General features: G+C 43.1%; 1 protein-coding gene across 2 annotated transcripts; it reads left to right on the top strand.

Annotated features, from left to right (window-relative positions):
* Positions 1-14,543: 14,543 nt before the first annotated feature.
* On the top strand, positions 14,544-21,234 carry xab2 (XPA binding protein 2). 2 transcript variants are annotated; one of them, XM_079747135.1, is made up of 19 exons: positions 14,544-14,651; positions 14,995-15,143; positions 15,622-15,745; positions 15,835-16,032; positions 16,348-16,482; positions 16,576-16,740; positions 16,951-17,095; positions 17,222-17,373; positions 17,505-17,624; positions 17,836-17,967; positions 18,074-18,205; positions 18,305-18,418; positions 18,552-18,714; positions 19,144-19,334; positions 19,628-19,750; positions 19,862-20,033; positions 20,146-20,266; positions 20,488-20,609; positions 20,704-21,234. In XM_079747135.1, exons 1-19 carry the CDS (start codon positions 14,616-14,618, stop codon positions 20,763-20,765), a joined length of 2,556 nt encoding a protein of 851 aa, XP_079603261.1. In that variant the 5' UTR covers positions 14,544-14,615; the 3' UTR covers positions 20,766-21,234. The 2 variants fall into 2 exon arrangements, with proteins under 2 accessions (XP_079603261.1, XP_079603260.1); XM_079747134.1 differs by having other exon boundaries at positions 20,140-20,266; positions 20,704-21,233.
* Positions 21,235-21,266: the final 32 nt, after the last annotated feature.

Here is a 21,266-nt window from a genome sequence, read left to right as displayed (position 1 = left end):
CTTTTCCCACAATTTCATAGAAAAGCAAAACGTCCACAGTCTATATCCATTATGCCTATATGACCATTTTGTTATTGTATAACTACCATACGGCTATCATTAGGTGGATACCATTAACAGCATGGTCTGTACTATTTTAAGAAAGCCCTTAATTCTCTTGTGAAATGTGTGCTTGGAGTTTTGATGGTGTCTTGATAGTGTGAATGAGGCTTCCAGCAGTTCAGGAATGTCAGTGGCCCAACCTGATAATGCCCTATACTGGTGATCCTTAGGTTGAGGGTTCGAATTCTGAATAGAGCATAATGAACATGACATTCTGTCATTGCCACTCATTTAAGAAACACAACATTGAACAACACCGGAAATTCATCAGGCAATCAACATTCCGGCTCATTAGTTTCCAAGAAACAGACTGCCAAGACACAGTAGGAACTTCTTCGTTCACCATTTATCCTTCACAATTAACTCTGTCATATTTATAATTCTTCCGTTAGTGTTCTTGACTACAAAGGTTTAATTTCCCGAGAATTTCAAAGATTTTTCAGGCATATGCTTTTAAGAAAGCCCTTAATTCACTTGAGAAATGTGTGCTTGGAGTTTTCTGAATGTTGTATGCTTATCAATAGACATTTTGACCATGTGAATGAGACTGCAGTTCAGGTTTATCAGTGGCTCAATGGGATAATGCCTTGTACAGGTGATCCTTAGGTTGAGAATTCAAATCCCGATTAAAACAAGCTGAACATGACATTCGGCCATTGCTTTGCAGCTCACCTGAAAGCCGAGGCACAGTATTGCATTAAGTGGAACATCTTCATCAACATCTTTCCTTCATAATTATGTTATATTTATATATCTTCCATTAGTGTGTTCTTGTCTTTTAATTTTGCTAGGACCCCGTTAATCACCGCTTGCGGTTATATTTTCATTTGATTCTCTGAATTTCTAGTATATACCCATGTCTCCTACAGTGTATCATATAGACCGCACCAAGGGTTTTTCAGAGCCATTAACCTCAGAAATCTCCCCATGAGATTAGTTAAACTGAAAGTGAGGCATCATAGCGGATATGTTAGTATACGATGCGGGACCTGTGCGAGAGAGATCCTAATCTATGCACTCTCGTAGAAATCTTGAAAAGGGGCTTTGATCTCAATGTCATAGTTTGATACTGTAGGTTGACATAAGAGGATTACTTCATGTTTATAATGTTTCTTGCATTAATTTTTACTCACCATTACGTTCCACATTATTTTCTGCTTGTAGGCCTACTCTTAAGTACAGCGTTAGCTCCAGTGCAGGCGTAGCACAAACAGAAAAACATCATCCCTTTCCATTTGAGGATTATGTTTTCATCTGGGATTACAGAACGCCTGTGGTCTTAATGACAACAGGTTGAACGTTAGGGCTCAGGACTGTTTAAAAGCATCCTCCCATGCTATGGCCAGTTTACATCTGAAGAAAAATCCAAACACTACCATCTTTCGCTCCACTGGATTTACAATGACTTTTTCTGTCCAGTAACTGAATGCAAATGGTGCAGACAAGACTTGATTCTACCCATTTTTGAGTAAACAAGGAATAAATGTGTGGCTGCCTTTTTTGGATGTTCATTGTTTTTGTGTGATTACTGCAGTGGAGTGGAGACAAGGATGGCAGCTAAGCGGAACCCTCTGGTATGGTGTGAAATTATTACATTAAATGTAACTGTTGTATACAGACCCATATCATTTAGTGATGAAGCCATTACCATGTCATTGCCAACCATCACATGCCAACCATTACAAAAGGTGACTGTGACCTTTTGACAGACATTTCATAATGGTTCCTTGAAATAAAATAAATTATGTTAAGATTCAAAACCGCAACAGTGTTGTGTTAGGTAATGTATGTTTAAATTCCAAAATATACCGTAAATAAAAAATGAAACATTACAAATGATTTATTTCAATAATATTCAATTGGATCAATTGGGGCCACCCGGTTTGCTGGTCTATGGACGTCTTTGGAGTTTTTTGTTTTGTCCCGCAGGGAACCTCTGGACCAGAGCAGATTCTCCCCTCCGACCCCGCCCAGAGAAGAACTACAACAACTACAGGTCAGGATTGGCCTCTCTCAGACAGACATCTTACTGCATTGTGTTCTTTGTAATCAAGGCTGGAAAATATTTCACTACCTTTTTTCAAGTAGTTTACCTTTGCAAAATTAAATAAATGATTCAATTTGTAGTTTTAAATAAACCATTGATAACGCAGACTGGATCATCGGAAGAAAAACATATTAACCTGGTTTTATGCATGAGGAATGAAGGATTTTCTTTTGTAACTTTTAGCATAGGTTTTTAGTACTTTGAACCTAGTCTTTGGCCTTCTCATGTCATCCAGATAACTGTCTGCCTCCCGCCACACAGGTGTAACTAACGATGACTTCTTCCACGCCCTGGCCAGCGCCCAGGGTCAGCGCCTGGACGACCAGCGCGTTACGCTTGCCACGCTGCCCGGTTTCAACCGCCAGGTACCAGACAAGCCCGCACAATAGGTGGCTCCCATAGCTGGATAACTGGAAGAATGTGCCACAGTCTTCCAGTTACCCATAATCTTCCGATGTCTTTTTTTGAAAAATGTTTATTCAGACACCTGCCTCAAATAATCAGAGGTGCTCAACACCTCACATCGTTCTGACCGAGAGCACTCCAGACACCGCCAGGAGAGAGCTGTCTGCATCAAGCGACCCTGTACAGAGTAACACACCTCAACACTGTCCCACCAAGGTCTCCAAAGTCATTGTAGTCTGGTTTCCTTCAAGAGCGTCGGAAAAGCAGTGGCGCTAGCAGGAGAAAGGGTGTAAATACGTTGCTCTGTTTGTGACGTAGGTGGCCATTGATGCGGATCAGGATACAAGCAGGACTGGGATGAGCCAAGGTCAGCAGGGAGGCGTAGATCCCAGTAAGAGCCCGTCTCCACGAGCCAAACAAGCAGAGGGAAAGCCAAGCACAACTATTCCACCAACAGGTAATTTTATTGATGTACAAAATGTGGGGGGGGGAGGTGGGGCAGTCCAGTCACTATACTGGGAGTTAAACACAGTATAACAACCCATAGACTCTGGTGGTTAGGGTGTTTTACTCCAAGCCAAAAGGTTCTGGGTTCGATCTTTGATGTAGGACCTCCCTATCTGTAGGGCATCCCTAAACAAGATGCTACAGCCATACCTGTTCATTAACGACATATCTAAAAAAAAACAACACTTTGAATAAAGCAACTTCTCAATGACTAAATATGAATGAATTGTGTTTCTATTTCTATGTGTTCACCAATACTTCTAGGGCCTGATTCAGACAAGTTGTTCAACCTACTGGCTAATACTCAGGCCCAGCGGCTGGACGACCAGCGGGCAACCCTTCCTTCACTACCCGCGACAGAGGAGGAAAAGCCCACAACGTCTGGAGCCGCAGGCGAATCAAGTTACCTATGCTACATGGTCTCCAAAGTGCAAGTGAGTCTCTTAGTCTTGTTTATTTATTCATTTATATCTATATATAAATACATTTTATTTGCACTATCAGTATTGTATCAATATCAAGGAGAATGTCAACATTAAGATAAACATACAAAAATAAGAAGAACTTAGAAAAAGCATCCAAACAGCTGCATAGTGTTTCGCCCTGAAATGTATTTTATGTACATTTCACAACCCCACACATTTCCTCGGTTCATAAACAAGCATCATAGTTTGCATTGTAAATTGCAACCCTCTGCACACACGCATGCCGTGTTGTAAAGCATCTCATCACTTTTAGGGTTCCAGGATGGAAGAGCAGAGATGCTCCCTACCCCAGACTCAGACCCTGGATACAGCAGCACCGACTCGGTCAGCCTCATTCAGCCCTGGCTCAGACCTGGAGAGAGCCAAGACCAAGGGCCCAGAGAGTCAGGAGGTACGATCCTACGAGCCCTCTCCTTCTAAGTGTTAATGGATATCCCTTGGAGAATGGAGGACGCTCAGTATGTAATTACAATCAGGTAGATGTGTCGAAATAAAAGCTCTTGAAAGAGCTTTTATTTCCCAATTATTAAATTGGGATTTGGCTGTATTCAAATGAGCCAAGTGTCAATTTCTGTAGATAAACCACTTTTAACAGTGAAAACATTAGATACAAACATTTAGGCATCACTTCTCATCTCTTCCTCTATCCAGCCCATGGTGGAGGTGGACCAGGACAAGTTCCTCCGCATGATGAGCCACGCCTCACATGGGAGGATGGAGGAGCAGCGCTGTGTGTTGAACCCCAGCAAGAGCGCCAATTCTACCCCCAGACACACCGGAACCAAGGCCCCCAAAAGCACTGTACCCACAGGTAGGCCCTTTTGGTGTTTATGGCGTGGGTTTACTTGTTATTTTAGGAGTTATTTTAACAATAATGTTATCACTTCATCCAATCAATTGAGCCGATCGATTAGAAACTAGATTAGATAGTGGGCATTTAGCAAAAATAATACCATCTCTACTATTTGATAATGGCCATGTCCTTTGTACATTGCATACTTCTCTATTGGTCTCTGGTGGACTGCATGTTTCCTGAGAATATGTTTATGTTAAAGCTAAATAATGGTTTTGAACTTGAATTGCCAACCCTGGTTTTAATAACCACGTCCATTCATCAACTGATAACTCAGTTGATGAATGAAAAACAACTCTTGTGCTTGTTTGTCCTTTGCTGCCAGGTTCTGATTCCGAAAGGTTTTTCAGTCTCTTGTCCAACACTCAAGGCAGAAGACTGGACGACCAGCGAGTGACTCTTCCGTCGCTACCCGGGATACGAAATGGAGGAACCACGTCGTCCGCTGAAGCAACTGGTTCCAGCCAAATGTTGTACATGGTCTCCAAAGTCCAGGTTGGTCCGATCCCTCCACGAACCCTCACAGTAAGACAGCAATGACTTTGTCGGGTCTCCCCAAAAACTGTCTGCGGCAATGGAAGCATTATTAGGCTCTGAAGCATTATGTCAAAAACGACTGAAGGTTGTATTGATGCCTCAATCCAAGGAAGACTTCGGTTGGGAATGGTCCGCACATGGAGAATGTAATACGTTGCATTGAAAACATGGTGAAAGTTTATTCGAGGGCAGTGTTTTTCCACCTGTGGTTCACTGGGGTACTGTATGCGCTCGGTGGGACTATCTTTTTTTTAAATAGACACATTTACAGTAGAAGAAAAAGTAATAGTTAATTTAAAGTAAATATATAATAACCATTGTTCAGTATATATAGCATTATGGCTTGTTATTATTTATGATATTAGTTCATCTTTGTGTATTTCATCATATGTTTTCCATTGTAATGTTTTCCGGTGATGTTTTGTGATAGTTTGTGTATGCTAAATAAACACACTGGGAGCCTAATCGGTGTTGCTGACTTTTTCTTTCCACTATTTCCCACTGGCCATGGCCATCTTGAACTACTTATTGTGTATAGGGGGCACTCTTTGTTCACCCACTGCATGTGTATTCATAAAATTCTTACAGTTTGCATATTAGGTGGTCCTTTAACGGTCTTGATGGCAATGTCATCTTTGTCACACCCAAAGTCAAAGGTCACAAACCACTGTTCTAGCGGTTCAATTCAGTTCTTCAAATTGAATGGAATCAATTTGTTAGTTTGTCAAGTGCCGATGTTCTGAAAATTAGGTCCTGTTTTTCCCATCCAGGGTTCCAGGATGGACGAACAGAGATGTTCTGCGCCAAACATCTTCCAAAATTCAGGGAACCGATCTGGCCAGCAGAGTTCTCTCGGCTCCAATCTGACTGACTGCAAAGATAAACCCCCCAAGAGGTCTGCCTCTTTTAGCCCTATCCCAGATGCCAAACAGGTTAGACATGTTCCATTACAAAAGATTTGGATCAACTTTCCAACCCTTGAATTGATGTAGAAAATCAAGGCCATACAAATGTTATCTTTTATTTCTCAGACACCAGCTGAGCAAGACAGCTTCTTTGCCATGATGAATCATGTCCATCGTGAACGCATGGATGACCAGCGATGTTCTTTGACACCTAGCAGTAGCACACAAAATGTGACAAGAGACCGCCCGGCAAGTCCTGCCCTCAAAGGTCAGAGTAACTCAGTGTTAAAGGTGACATATTATACCACCAGTTGAGAGTGTGATTAGCCGTTACAAGCCTTTTTGAAAATCTGCCTCTTCTGACATCACAAGTGGGCATGTTCATCTAGATGTATGACGGATATATGAGCAACGTTTGCTACAGTCCACTGGGTGTTCTGGTAGACTGATCTATCCTTCATGCATCTAGGTTGACACGTCCACTTGTGATGTCAGAAGAGGAAGATTTTCCTAGCTGAGTGTTGCTGTGTCCCTGAGCAAGACACTTAACCCTAACTGCTCCTGACGAGCTGGCTGTCGCCTTGCATGCTTGACTCTGCCGTTGGTGTGTCAATGTGTGTATTAACCAATGTAAGTCGCTTTGGATAAAAGCGTCTGCTAAATGCCCTAATTGTAATTTTCAAAATGGCTTGTAACTGCTAATCACACTCACACCTGGTGGTATAATGTCACCTTTAAGTTATGGTTTCTAACGGTCTGTCCTTTCACTAAACTATCCTTTAACCCTGCTTTACAGTTACAGGCCCAGATGCCCAAAAGGTTAGACATGTTTGATTACAATTGTTTTTGATCAAACTTTACAACCCTTCAATTGATGTAGAAAAGTACAGCCATACAAATGTTATCTTTTATTTCTTAGGCAACAGCTGAGCAAGACAGCTTCTTTGCCATGATGAATCATGTCAATCGTGAACGCATGGATGACCAGCGATGTACTTTGACGCCTAGCAGTAGCACACAAAATTTGACCAGAGACCGCCCTGCAAGTCCTGCCCTTCAACAGAAAGTTTCTGCGCCAAACGTTGTCCAAAATAAAGGCAACCCATCTGGCCAGCAGAGTTCTCTTGGCTCCAATGTGACTGACTGCAAAGATAGGCCTCGCGAGAGGTCGGCCTCTTGTACCCCTATCCCAGATGCCCAACAGGTTAGATATGTGCCATTACGATTCATTTGGATCGAACTTTCCAACCCTTGAATTGATGTAGAAAAGCAAGGCCATACAAATGCAATTAAATTCAATTGTATTTGCATAGCCCTAAATCACTGCTAGCCTCAAAGGGCTAACAAGTAAAATATTGATGACACCCCCCTGACCCTAGCCCCAAAGAGGGCAAGAAAAAAATACTTTAATTAGCAAGGAAGAAAGCTTAAGGAGAAACGCAGAGAGAGGGGGATCACTCCTTCCAGGCCAGTTAACCAAAAGGAGGGTCCAGGCATCCAGTCGCAGTCACCGCAACACGCTAGAGCGGAGAGAATAATGAATTAGAAGGGATAAGTGCATACTGGAAATGTTATCTTTTATTTCTCAGACATCAGCTGACCAAGACAGCTTCTTTGCCATGATGAATCATGTCCATCGTGAACGCATGGATGACCAGCGATGTACTTTAACGCCGAGCAGTAGCACACAAAATTTGGCCAGAGACCACCCCGCAAGTCCTTCTCTCAAAGGTCAGAGTAACTCAGGTTACACATGTTCAGATGTGGTTTCTGTCAGTCTGTCCTTTCATTAACTATCCTTTAACCCTGCTTTACAGGTACAGGCCCAGATACCCAACAGGTTAGACATGTTCCATTACAAATGATTTGGATCAAACTTTCCATCCCTTCAATTGTTCTAGAAAAGTACAGCGATACAAATGTTGTCATCTTTTATTTCTCAGGCATCAGCTGACCAAGACAGCTTCTTTGCCATGATGAATCATGTCCATCGTGAACGCATGGATGACCAGCGATGTACTTTAACGCCGAGCAGTAGCACACAAAATTTGGCCAGAGACCACCCCGCAAGTCCTTCTCTCAAAGGTCAGAGTAACTCAGGTTACACATGTTCAGATATGGTTTCTGTCAGTCTGTCCTTTCATTAACTATCCTTTAACCCTGCTTTACAGGTACAGGCCCAGATACCCAACAGGTTAGACATGTTCCATTACAAATGATTTGGATCAAACTTTCCATCCCTTCAATTGTTCTAGAAAAGTACAGCGATACAAATGTTGTCATCTTTTATTTCTCAGGCAACAGCTGAGCAAGACAGCTTCTTTGCCATGATGAATCATGTCCATCGTGAACGCATGGACGACCAGCGATGTTCTTTGACGCCTAGCAGTAGCACACAAAATTTGTCCAGAGACCGCCCGGCAAGTCCTGCCCTCAAAGGTCAGAGTAACTCCGGTACCACGTGTTAAAGGTGACATATTATACCACCAGTTGTGAGTGGGATTAGCCGTTACAAGCCTTTTTGAAAATCTGCCTCTTCTGACTTAACAAGTGGGCATGTCCATCTAGATGTATGACGGATATATGAGCAATGTTGGCTACAGTCTACTGAGTGTTCTGGTAGACTGATCTATCCTTCATACATCTAGGTTGACACGCCCACTTGTGATGTCAGAAGAGGAAGATTTTCAAAACGGCTTGTAACGGCTAATCACACTCACACCCGGTGGTATAATGTCGCCCTTTAAGTTATGGTTTCTATCGGTCTATCCTTTCACTAAAATATCCTTTATCCCTGCTTTACAGTTACAGGCCCAGATGCCCAAAAGGTTAGACATGTTCGATAACAATTGTTTTTGATCAAACTTTCCAACCCTTCAATTGATGTAGAAAAGTACAGCCATACAAATGTTATCTTTTAATTCTTAGGCAACAGCTGAGCAAGAAAGCTTCTTTGCCATGATGAATCATGTCAATCGTGAACGCATGGATGATCAGCGCTGTACTTTGACGCCTAGCAGTAGCACACAAAATTTGACCAGAGACCATCCTGCAAGTCCTGCCCTTCAACAGAAAGGTTCTGCGCCAAACGTTGTCCCAAATAAAGGCAACCCATCTGGCCAGCAGAGTTCTCTTGGCTCCAATGTGACTGACTGCAAAGATAGACCTCGCGAGAGGTCGGCCTCTTGTACCCCTATCCCAGATGCCCAACAGGTTAGATATGTGCCATTACGATTCATTTGGATCAAACTTTCCAACCCTTGAATTGATGTAGAAAAGCAAGGCCATACAAATGCAATTAAATTCAATTGTATTTGCATAGCCCTTAATCACTGCTAGTCTCAAAGGGCTAACAAGTAAAATATTGATGACACCCCCCTGACCCTAGCCCCAAAGAGGGCAAGAAAAAAATACTTTAATTAGCAAGGAAGAAAGCTTAAGGAGAAACGCAGAGAGAGGGGGATCACTCCTTCCAGGCCAGTTAACCAAAAGGAGGGTCCAGGCATCCAGTCGCAGTTACCGCAACACGCTAGAGCGGAGAGAATAATGAATTAGAAGGTATAAGTGCATACTGGAAATGTTATCTTTTATTTCTCAGACATCAGCTGACCAAGACAGCTTCTTTGCCATGATGAATCATGTCCATCGTGAACGCATGGATGACCAGCGATGTACTTTAACGCCGAGCAGTAGCACACAAAATTTGTCCAGAGACCGCCCTGCAAGTCCTTCTCTCAAAGGTCAGAGTAACTCAGGTTACACATGTTCAGTTATGGTTTCTGTCAGTCTGTCCTTTCATTAACTATCCTTTAACCCTGCTTTACAGGTACAGGCCCAGATACCCAACAGGTTAGACGTGTTCCATTACAATTGATTTGGATCAAACTTTCCATCCCTTCAATTGTTCTAGAAAAGTACAGCGATACAAATGTTGTCATCTTTTATTTCTCAGGCAACAGCTGAGCAAGACAGCTTCTTTGCCATGATGAATCATGTCCATCGTGAACGCATGGACGACCAGCGATGTTCTTTGACGCCTAGCAGTAGCACACAAAATTTGTCCAGAGACCGCCCGGCAAGTCCTGCCCTCAAAGGTCAGAGTAACTCAGGTACCATGTGTTCCAGTTGTGAGTGTGATTAGCTGTTACAAGCCTTTTTGAAAATCTGCCTCTTCTGACATCACAAGTGGGCATGTCCATCTAGATGTATGACGGATATATGAGCAACGTTGGCTACAGTCTACTGAGTGTTCTGGTAGACTGATCTATCCTTCATACATCTAGGTTGACACGTCCACTTGTGATGTCAGAAGAGGAAGATTTTCAAAACGGCTTGTAACGGCTAATCACACTCACACCCGGTAGTATAATGTCGCCCTTTAAGTTATGGTTTCTATCGGTCTATCCTTTCACTAAACTATCCTTTATCCCTGCTTTACAGTTACAGGCCCAGATGCCCAAAAGGTTAGACATGTTTGATTACAATTGTTTTTGATCAAACTTTCCAACCCTTCAATTGATGTAGAAAAGTGCAGCCATACAAATGTTATCTTTTAATTCTTAGGCAACAGCTGAGCAAGAAAGCTTCTTTGCCATGATGAATCATGTCAATCGTGAACACATGGATGATCAGCGCTGTACTTTGACGCCTAGCAGTAGCACACAAAATTTGACCAGAGACCATCCTGCAAGTCCTGCCCTTCAACAGAAAGGTTCTGCACCAAACGTTGTCCAAAATAAAGGCAGCCCATCTGGCCAGCAGAGTTCTCTTGGCTCCAATGTGACTGACTGCAAAGATAGACCACGCACCCCTATCCCAGATGCCCAACAGGTTAGATATGTGCCATTACGATTCATTTGGTTTTAACTTTCCAACCCTTGAATTGATGTAGAAAAGCAAGGCCATACAAATGCAATTAAATTCAATTGTATTTGCATAGCCCTTAATCACTGCTAGTCTAAACGGGCTAACAAGCCAAATATTGATGACACTCCCCTGACCCTAGCCCCAAAGAGGGCAAGAAAAAAATTATTTAATTAGCAAGGAAGAAAGCTAGAGCGGAGAGAATAATGAATTAGAAGGGATAAGTGCATACTGGAAATGTTATCTTTTATTTCTCAGACATCAGCTGACCAAGACAGCTTCTTTGCCATGATGAATCATGTCCATCGTGAACGCATGGACGACCAGCGATGTACTTTAACGCCGAGCAGTAGCACACAAAATTTGGCCAGAGACCGCCCCGCAAGTCCTTCTCCCAAAGGTCAGAGTAACTCAGGTTACACATGTTCAGTTATGGTTTCTGTCAGTCTGTCCTTTCATTAACTATCCTTTAACCCTGCTTTACAGGTACAGGCCCAGATACCCAACAGGTTAGACATGTTCCATTACAATTGATTTGGATCAAACTTTCCATCCCTTCAATTGTTCTAGAAAAGTACAGCGATACAAATGTTGTCATCTTTAATTTCTCAGACACCAGCTGAGCAAGACAGCTTCTTTGCCATGATGAATCATGTCCATCGTGAACGCATGGACGACCAGCGATGTTCTTTGACACCTAGCAGTAGCACACAAAATTTGGCCAGAGACCGCCCTGCAAGTCCTGCCCTTCAACAGAAAGGTTCTGCAGCAAACGTTGTCCAAAATAAAGGCAACCCATCTGGCCAGCAGAGTTCTCTTGGCTCCAATGTGACTGACTGCAAAGATAGACCTCGCGAGAGGTCGGCCTCTTGTACCCCTATCCCAGATGCCCAACAGGTTAGATATGTGCCATTACGATTCATTTGGATCAAACTTTCCAACCCTTGAATTGATGTAGAAAAGCAAGGCCATGCAAATGCAATTAAATTCAATTGTATTTGCATAGCCCTTAATCACTGCTAGTCTCAAAGGGCTAACAAGTCAAATATTGATGACACCTCCTGACCCTAGCCCCCAGGAGGGCAAAAAGAAATCCTTTAATAAGCAAGGAAGAAAGCTTAAGGAGAAACGCAGAGAGAGGGGGATCACTCCTTCCAGGCCAGTTAACCAAAAGGAGGGTCCAGGCATCCAGTCGCAGTCACCGCAACACGCTAGAGCGGAGAGAATAATGAATTAGAAGGGATAAGTGCATACTGGAAATGTTATCTTTTATTTCTCAGACATCAGCTGACCAAGACAGCTTCTTTGCCATGATGAATCATGTCCATCGTGAACGCATGGATGACCAGCGATGTACTTTAACGCCGAGCAGTAGCACACAAAATTTGGCCAGAGACCGCCCCGCAAGTCCTTCTCCCAAAGGTCAGAGTAACTCAGGTTACACATGTTCAGTTATGGTTTCTGTCAGTCTGTCCTTTCATTAACTATCCTTTAACCCTGCTTTACAGGTACAGGCCCAGATACCCAACAGGTTAGATATGTTCCATTACAATTGATTTGGATCAAACTTTCCATCCCTTCAATTGTTCTAGAAAAGTACAGCGATACAAATGTTGTCATCTTTAATTTCTCAGACACCAGCTGAGCAAGACAGCTTTTTTGCCATGATGAATCATTTCCATCGTGAACGCATGGACGACCAGCGATGTACTTTAACGCCGAGCAGTAGCACACAAAATTTGACAAAAGACTGCCCCGCAAGTCCTGCCCTCACAGGTCAGAGTAACTCAGGCACGACATGTTAAGTTATGATTTCTGCCGGTCCATCCTTTCACTAGACTACCAGTTATTCCTGCATTACAGATACAGACGCAGACATGCTCTTTAAAAGCCTTGCCCGCAGTCAAGGCCGGAGGCTGGACGATCAGCGCGTTACGCTTCCCTCCTTGCCAGGGATCGGTGGATCGTCAAAGCCGAAAGGCAGTGGCACGGCAAGAGCTGAAGGCCAGGTAGGACATAGTCTTGTGACATGTGTGAACGGTTTTCATATAAATCCTTCATAATGTTTTCAGTGCAAACGGGCCTCTACAGCTTGTGTATTGTTTGTTGTTTTTCTTCTGATAGGGTCCTCCACCCCAAATTCTTCTGAGTGAGGGGACACCGGTGACATTACGTAAGGCCCTTTCCAGGCCTGCTTCTCCATCCAGACGAACTGAGTCATGTTATGACCTATCTGCCTCTTTCAGCCCAGGCTCAGATTGTCAGAAGATAAATTCGCCGGGAAAAGTAAACTCTCTTCTTAAATACAATTTTTTCCAATTTATTTTTGGAGTAATTCATTTAATTTGTCTATGCTTGGCCTTCTTTTTCAGGTTACAGTTACGGTATCCATGAGCTTCACACAACAACCGGTCAGTTGATATCACTTATAATTGATAGTTTAATGATTTGTTTATCCGATTTTTAAGAAATCCAAGACACTCATTGACAAATCTGCTTTTACTTCTGAATCTTTTAAAGGGCAACGAGAACAGCGACCTACCGTGTGAGTTCCCGGAGGTCTTCCTCACTCTAGGAGCCCCAGGAGATAAGATTGTTGTCCCCTTGAGCCCACGTCCGGGCAGACCCCTTTCCCTCAACCTCAACTTGGTCCCAAAGGAGACCAGTGACCCCAGACTCGCCTCCCCAAACCATGCAAGCCGCTCAAGACCATCTTCCCCTCACCCAGGGGTCTCCCATAAGCACCAACCTCAGGCCACCGGCTCTCATCAGAATGAACAGAGGAAGCCAATCAACACCATCAGCCCAGATGATGACTATTTCTCCCTCATTGAGAGGGTCCACGCCGCCCATCTACAGATTATGCCAGGACAGGGAGGGGTTAAAGGAAAAAGTGAAGCTGCTCAGGGGAAAAGGAAGGTGGAGCAAGGAAAAGGCGGTGATAAAGGAAATGGAAGAAAAGATAAGAAGGATTGTGGCAGGAAGAGGTGATTAACTTTCAATGGCCAGTCTATGGCCAGTAAAAGGAAGGTCATCAGCGGAGAAAGGCTCTTGTAGTTTGTTTGGCTTTCGAATTATCCTTTATTTGTAATTGTGGTAATTTGTAATTGAAGTAGTTGTGTATGCAAACAAAGACTGATTTTATTCATGCTTAGAAATGTACTTTGAGATTTTGTTCATTGTTTAAGATTTGGTATTTTTGTTGAGTCTTCTATAAATTGTATAAACTGAACTTAAACCCTATTACCAATATATAGAAACAAAATAAATAGATATTGCATCTGCTATTCTTATTTTTTGTAGAAGTATAATACCTTAAAACAAATTAATTAAGCTGATGATTTGGTAGACCAGTTAAAAATATAGAAAAGCATACTGGTATTTTGGAAGTTTTCCAATAGTTTTCCACTACAATAGTTTTGATTAACTAAAGTCATCTGGGTGCCAACATATTATGAACAAGGGTGCTGATACTATAGCTAAACTGAAAAAAGAGTGAATGTGAATGTAGGAATCATTAAGAAAGTGTTTATATGTCCAGTAAAACAAATAAAGAGATGGCAGCATATATGGAGCAACAAGAAGAAGGTAAGGGATCTGTACCACATCCAGATAAAGCACTTAAGTGGTAGGATTCATACACTAATGTGCATGTTGCACTGCTATCACTGCTTTGTCATTGAAATAATCAAATAAATAAATATTATATTTATACATTTATTATATATAATAAATGTTAATAAATAACATTATGATGTTAAAAACAATTTGGCCCAGTAGGTGGGGGTAATGCAGCCTTCAGTAAGATGGTCCCCGCTCAAAACCAAAGAAGAAGAGCTGTCCGTTTCCCTCACGTTGGTTGAAGTTTTAAAGCTAACGTTCGGATTTTTGGTTAACAACTTCAAGGCAAAATGCCTTCAGCAGATGGACCAACTGATGTCCTCTTTGTAAGTTCACTTTATTTCTTGCATACCCACTGATAGACTAGCTTCAGTATCTTTAAAAACCAACATTCGACCAACAAACGCAATCGTTTCTTAGTTGTCTGTGTTTAGCTCAATGTTAGCTGAAGTTGGGGACACAATTAAACTCGTTTTACATTCGTTTTGGACAATAAACGCATTATTCATCATAATCGCGTTTCAAATATCACTTATCTTGCATTACATTACATCTAGCATGACAAAGTATCCGTAGCGTATTCATGTACTGCGAACGAAAGGCTAGTAGCGTGTTAGCTCACTGGATGTATCACAACGTTAGAAAACACTGTGGTGTTTGTCCAAACAGGAGGACGATGACCTACCTTATGAAGAGGAGATCATCAGGAACCCTTATTCAGTCAAGTGTTGGATGCGATACATCGAGTTCAAACAGAATGGACCCAAGGCTACACTCAATATGATATACGAGCGGGCTCTGAAAGAGCTACCTGGCAGGTATGGTGTTGCTTTGATGCTCTAATGCGTTACACATGTCATACAAATGTATTAGAAATGACATGAAAGGCCTCTATTACTTTGACTTAGATAACTTGTGAATAATGTACACATAACGATGTACGTGGATCTGATAAATAATAAACACTCGCCAGGCTTTTGAGTTGGAATTTGTAAATATAATGGATAAATTGATTTTTATTTACCGAGGAACATTTCTTGACTTCCTAAATAACCGTGTGGCTATTTCATCTGTTAAACATAATCCGGAATCTTATTATTTGTCCTCAAATAGTTATGTATTCGCACAGGAGCCAACAGTCAAAGGTTCAAAGGTTGTGTTTTACAAGAGGGACCTATCGGGCAATGGTTGTGGCCAATCTATTAGAATTTCCTAGAAAATTAATTTTATTTAAAGTCTGAAAATAATTGTTTACATGCTGTATTATCGTTTCTCTGTTCATCAACCTTTCTACAGTTACAAGCTTTGGTACAACTACCTGAGAGAAAGGCGGAAACAAGTAAAGGGGAAATGTATTACAGAGACCGTTTTTGAAGAGGTCAACAACTGCCATGAAAGGGCCCTGGTGTTCATGCATAAGGTGAAGGTCCAAACTTAAAAAACAAATCAAACTGCTGAAAATTCATTAGAAATATTTGAATATGTATATTTTATCTTTCCCACTATCAGATGCCTCGTATATGGCTTGATTACTGCCAGTTCTTGGTGGGTCAGTCTAAAATCACCAAAAGTCGAAGGTCATTTGACCGGGCCCTCCGAGCACTCCCCGTTACACAACATCCACGTATTTGGCCCCTCTACCTTCGCTACGCACGAAAGCTCCCACTGCCCGAGACTGCCATCCGGGTCTACCGCAGATACCTAAAGGTAAGGCAGTTGTTCCGAAAGAAGGGTTTGAACCCAAGCCTTCCGCAAATGTAATCTAAAATAAATGAAAAACAAAAGAGCCATTTTGTGGATGCTTTGGAGGCAAGTACACTAAACTAATCGTAGGTTGTGTAGAATTGACACCAATACATCATTGCCTACATCATTATACTCCATATTACCATTATACTCCATGCTACCATTAAAGCGTACAATTGTACAGTGTTTTGCTTTCCGTTCAATGTTAAATGTCTTAATACAAGATTTTTAAATTGGTCAGTATGATGTGCTAAGTGGTTAATGTGTGGTGTGCAGCTCTCTCCAGAAAACGCAGAGGAGTACATCGACTACCTGCGCTCCATCGGTCGCCTGGACGAGGCGGCCGTGCGCCTCGCCGCCATCGTCAACGATGAAAACTTTGTGTCCAAGGAGGGGAAGTCCAACTACCAGGTGGGCGTGGACTCCCTATACCCCCATATTGTTATTGTATTGCTGAGAGAACTTTTCCTAATCCTGTCTTTTTCTGGTTTTCTTCCCTGACAGTTGTGGCATGAGTTGTGTGACCTGATCTCCCAGAACCCTGACAAAGTGAAGTCGCTGAAGGTCGGGGCCATCATACGAGGAGGCCTGACCCGCTTCACAGACCAACTGGGGAAACTCTGGTGTTCCTTAGCTGACTACTACATCCGCAGCGGCCACTTTGAGAAGGTATGCTTTTTGTTTTGGTTTGCTTAAAGGCTACCCTTTGAACCGCAATCAACCTCCATCCTTGAATTTTCTTTTGTGTTTAACATAGCACTAAACCCATCAACTTGGGGACGAGGAAATACAATTTTGTACAAAAAAAAGAGATGGCTGCGGTGACATGGTAAAGGTTTAAATAATACGATAATAATACACGTCTGGTTTTCCCCTCAGGCCCGTGACGTGTATGAGGAAGCTATCCTGACCGTGGTGACGGTGAGGGACTTCACCCAGGTGTTTGACAGCTACGCCCAGTTCGAGGAGAGCATGATCGCCGCCAAAATGGAGACCACGTCTGAAATGGGTCAGGATGAAGACGGTGCGTGGAGCCTATTTTTTATTTTCTTTGCTATATTATTACAAAGTATAGTATTTTACTCTACATTTTGTATGCCTTTTTGAACCGCTTGAATTGACTTGTGCGTCGTTACTCTGCCTCTTCCAGATGACGTTGACCTGGAGCTCAGGCTGGCCCGCTTCGAGCAGCTGATAGCCAGACGGCCACTCCTGTTGAACAGTGTCCTGCTGCGGCAGAACCCCCACAACGTCCACGAGTGGCACAAAAGGGTCAAGCTGTACGAGGGCAATCCGCGACAGGTACATTAGACTGCCTTCACGTGAAAAACAAAAAATAGGCCTTCTCGGACCCAACCTTTAACTCTTAAGAAAAAGTGTGTGTGTCACAAGCCATGTCATGAATAAATTGTGCGTTTCCGGGTGGTCGACAGATCATCAACACGTACACGGAGGCGGTGCAGACGGTGGACCCCCTGAAGGCCACAGGGAAGCCTCACTCCCTCTGGGTCTCCTTCGCCAAGTTCTACGAGGAAAACGAGCAGCTGGACGATGTAAACGCCCACCCCCCCCCCGATCGTTCATTTTAATCGGATTGTTTACTGTGACTCAATCCTGCTTCCATCGTTTCCATCATAATGACCTAAACGACCACCACCAGATGGTTCATTGTGATCTCGGATAATTTACTGTGACTCATTCCTGCTTCCGTCGGTTCCTCCTTTCTTTGTCCCTACGTTGTTGACCTCCTACTTCATCCTCCAGGCCAGGACCATCTTTGAGAAGGCCACCAAGGTGAGCTTCAAGCAGGTGGACGACCTCTCGGGGGTGTGGTGCGAGTACGGAGAGATGGAGCTGCGACACGAGAACTACGAGCAGGCGCTTCGCATCTTAAGGGTGAGCCACAGCGGTATCTTTTGACCTTGATATGGATGTGTTGTTTCCTCCATGCGTTAAGTTTTCAAACCATTGTCTTCTTTTGGTATCATTCCATGGCTAACAGAAAGCAACGGCTATACCGGCCAAGAAGGCAGAGTACTTTGATGTGTCCGAGCCCGTCCAGAACAGGGTCTTCAAGTCTTTGAAGGTCTGGTCTATGTTGGCCGACCTTGAGGAGAGCCTGGGAACTTTCCAGGTATGAATAGCTTTATTTATTTATTTATTTATTTATTTATATTATTTTGGGGAAATCTCTGAGCAAATTGCTTTTCTTCCCCTCCCATGTTATTCTCAGTCTACAAAGGCAGTGTACGACCGCATAATCGACCTCCGCATCGCCACGCCACAAATCATCATCAACTACGCCATGTTCCTGGAAGAGCACAACTACTTTGAGGAGAGCTTCAAGGTAATAAGATATTCAACCTTCACAGATGCGCACAGCCATTTTCTTTCTTCTACACAGGTCTGATGTTATCCTGTGAAAGCGATTCTTAACCCGAGACACTTTCAACATTTGTATTTATTTTTTTTGAATGTAGGCCTACGAACGAGGCATTGCGCTTTTCCGATGGCCCAACGTGTATGACATCTGGAACACGTACCTCACCAAGTTCATCGATCGCTACGGGGGCAAGAAGCTGGAGAGAGCGAGGGACCTGTTCGAACAGGCTCTGGATGGCTGTCCTGCCAAGTTTGCAAAGAGTAAGTAGTGTTTCTTTCCCGGCAGACAAAACCATCTGCTGTTTCCTGGATTACTCTGTAGTTGTTAAGGTTTTGTATAGAATTTTTAAAGCTATGCAGCTTAGTAAGCAGTGTTTCCCCCAGAACTGTATAGTTAGGGCAGTTGCCTTAACAACAATAGGGCCCCTCCTTGACTTCCAATGTATTTATAATTATTATGCATTAACAAAGTACAAAACTCTCATTGGGAAAGAAAACATACTTCCATGAAGTACAAAAAATAAAGATAAATAATGCATCAGTAATTCTGTTCAAAACAATAGTCGTGCCATAGACCCTTATGAATGGAATTGAAATATTTTTAAATCTTATTTTCTTGCGATTCACAAAATGAAATGGAATCAAGGATGTAAAAAAACAAATGATTGACGCCCTGTGTTTGCTCTCCAGCTATCTACCTTCTGTATGCCAAGCTGGAGGAGGAGTACGGGTTGGCCCGCCATGCCATGGCCGTCTATGAACGGGCCACGCAGGCGGTGGGCCCCGGGGAGAGGCACTCCATGTTCAACATCTACATCAAAAGAGCCGCCGAAATCTACGGGGTCACCTACACCAGGGCCATCTACCAGAAGGCTATTGAGGTATTGCCGAATGTTCAGTCTGGGATTAATTACCGTTCTATCTTATTGGTTGCTTTTGTATTATTTAGGGCTGCCAGTTTGTATTGTTGTCCGTTGTACCATAGTTTACAGTGACAAACTTTTAGTAGACAACGTTAATAAGCCTTCAATAAGCAGCAGAACAATGCCTATTCAATTGCTACATAACAGACTTAAGTTGTTTTTTCATTCCTAAATCATGATTGTAAGAATATTACTATGTTTAAACTATGCATTGGAGATAACATACAAATATCTTGTTATTTTCCGTCTAGGTCCTTCCAGATGAGCACTCCAGGGACATGTGTGTGCGATTCGCCGACATGGAGAGCAAGCTGGGGGAGATCGACCGCTCGAGAGCCATCTACTCCTACTGCTCCCAGATCTGCGACCCCAGGGTGAGACGACGCACCACAGTGTTCTCCTCTTCCCGTCGCCACCTCGTGTCCCCATGTCTATCACTTTTTTTCAGCGACCTAACCCTAGACGCATTTCTCTGTCTCGTTCAGGTCACTGCCAGTTTCTGGCAGTCGTGGAAGGAGTTTGAGATCCGCCACGGCAACGAGGACACCATCAGGGAGATGTTGAGGATCAAGCGCAGCGTGCAGGCCACGTACAACACCCAGGTCAACTTCATGTCCTCCCAGATGATGAAGGCCACCACCAGCTCCACGGGGACCGGTGAGAGCAGCCTACGCATGCTTGACTGCAGCTGGCTTAGTGTTTTGAGTCGGGCCCGATATTTCTTTGCAAGGCTCTTTGTCTCATTCTCACTCTTTGTCTCAAGTGTCAGACCTCGCTCCAGGCCAGCTGGGCTTGGATGACATGAAGATGCTGGAGCAGAAAGCACAGCAGCTGGCTGCAGAGGCCGAACAGGACAAGGCCAAGCCAAAAGAGAAGATCCTCTTTGTCAGGTCGGTGTTGCATTTAATTAACTTTTATTGCATTTTGTCTTTTCTTTGTGTGTGCTTGAACAGATGTAGCTGATAAACTTTCCACTGTTGAGTTCCAATTCAACCCTTGTATTTGGGTCCCAGCAGTTTTGGGGATTGATCACTTGGGATGATTTGCTGCAGATCTTTTAAGTTTGCAGTTAGCGTTTGCTTCATGGCTGAGATGTTATGTCCATGTTTAGGAGTGACACCTCTCGCAGTGAGCTGGCCCAGCTCGCCAAGCAAGCCAATCCGGATGAGATTGACATTGATGATGACGACGACGATGACGAGAACGGAGGGGAGGAAGAACAAGGCCCAGAGGGTAGGCTGTGAATACAATGAGCCTCAGTATTTAACATTGCACTTATGATCTTCTGGTTGTCATAACTAACGGCCCTTTGCTCTGCGGTCCACAGAGGTGCAACTGGAACAGAAGAGCGTCCCGACAGCTGTGTTTGGAGGGCTCAAAGAAGACTGAGTGGGTCAACATGAGAAGACTGTGCTTTGTCAAATTCTTGACAGCCTGCTACAATTCTAATAGAATATGATGTATTTGTACCCTAGTAAATGTTTCAGACTGCCGTAGTTCAATGTTTTTGCATTTGTTGGTGTTATTTCCAGGATATTGTGAACCTGCATTTTGTACCACATGACATTATGGCCACTGGCCACATGATGGCAATGTCTCTCAATATTTCATCTAAATACCGCTAGTTTACCTTCAGCTAAAAGATGAAAGCCGAATATAATGCAATGACTTGCTTTTCAAGCGGTTCCATTTATATGGCTGTGCTCTTTGTCTAATTGCCATATATCCAAGAGAAACATTTATGAGGACTTTCAATTGTTTGGAGAGTTTCATTAAATTGGGAGCTATGGCAAGGTAACAAGTGGCTAGTGGTATATGTTTTGAATCAATGGCTGTTTTTTAATGCATAGTCATACCGTCGGGACAATTCGATCATATTGAATGATGCAG

This window comes from Pollachius pollachius (assembly GCF_949987615.1).
Source record: "Pollachius pollachius genome assembly, chromosome: 11".
In the NCBI taxonomy this organism is placed as follows: domain Eukaryota; kingdom Metazoa; phylum Chordata; class Actinopteri; order Gadiformes; family Gadidae; genus Pollachius; species Pollachius pollachius.
Note: the sequence above shows the minus strand (reverse complement) of the source record. Positions and strands in the feature narration are given on the sequence as shown.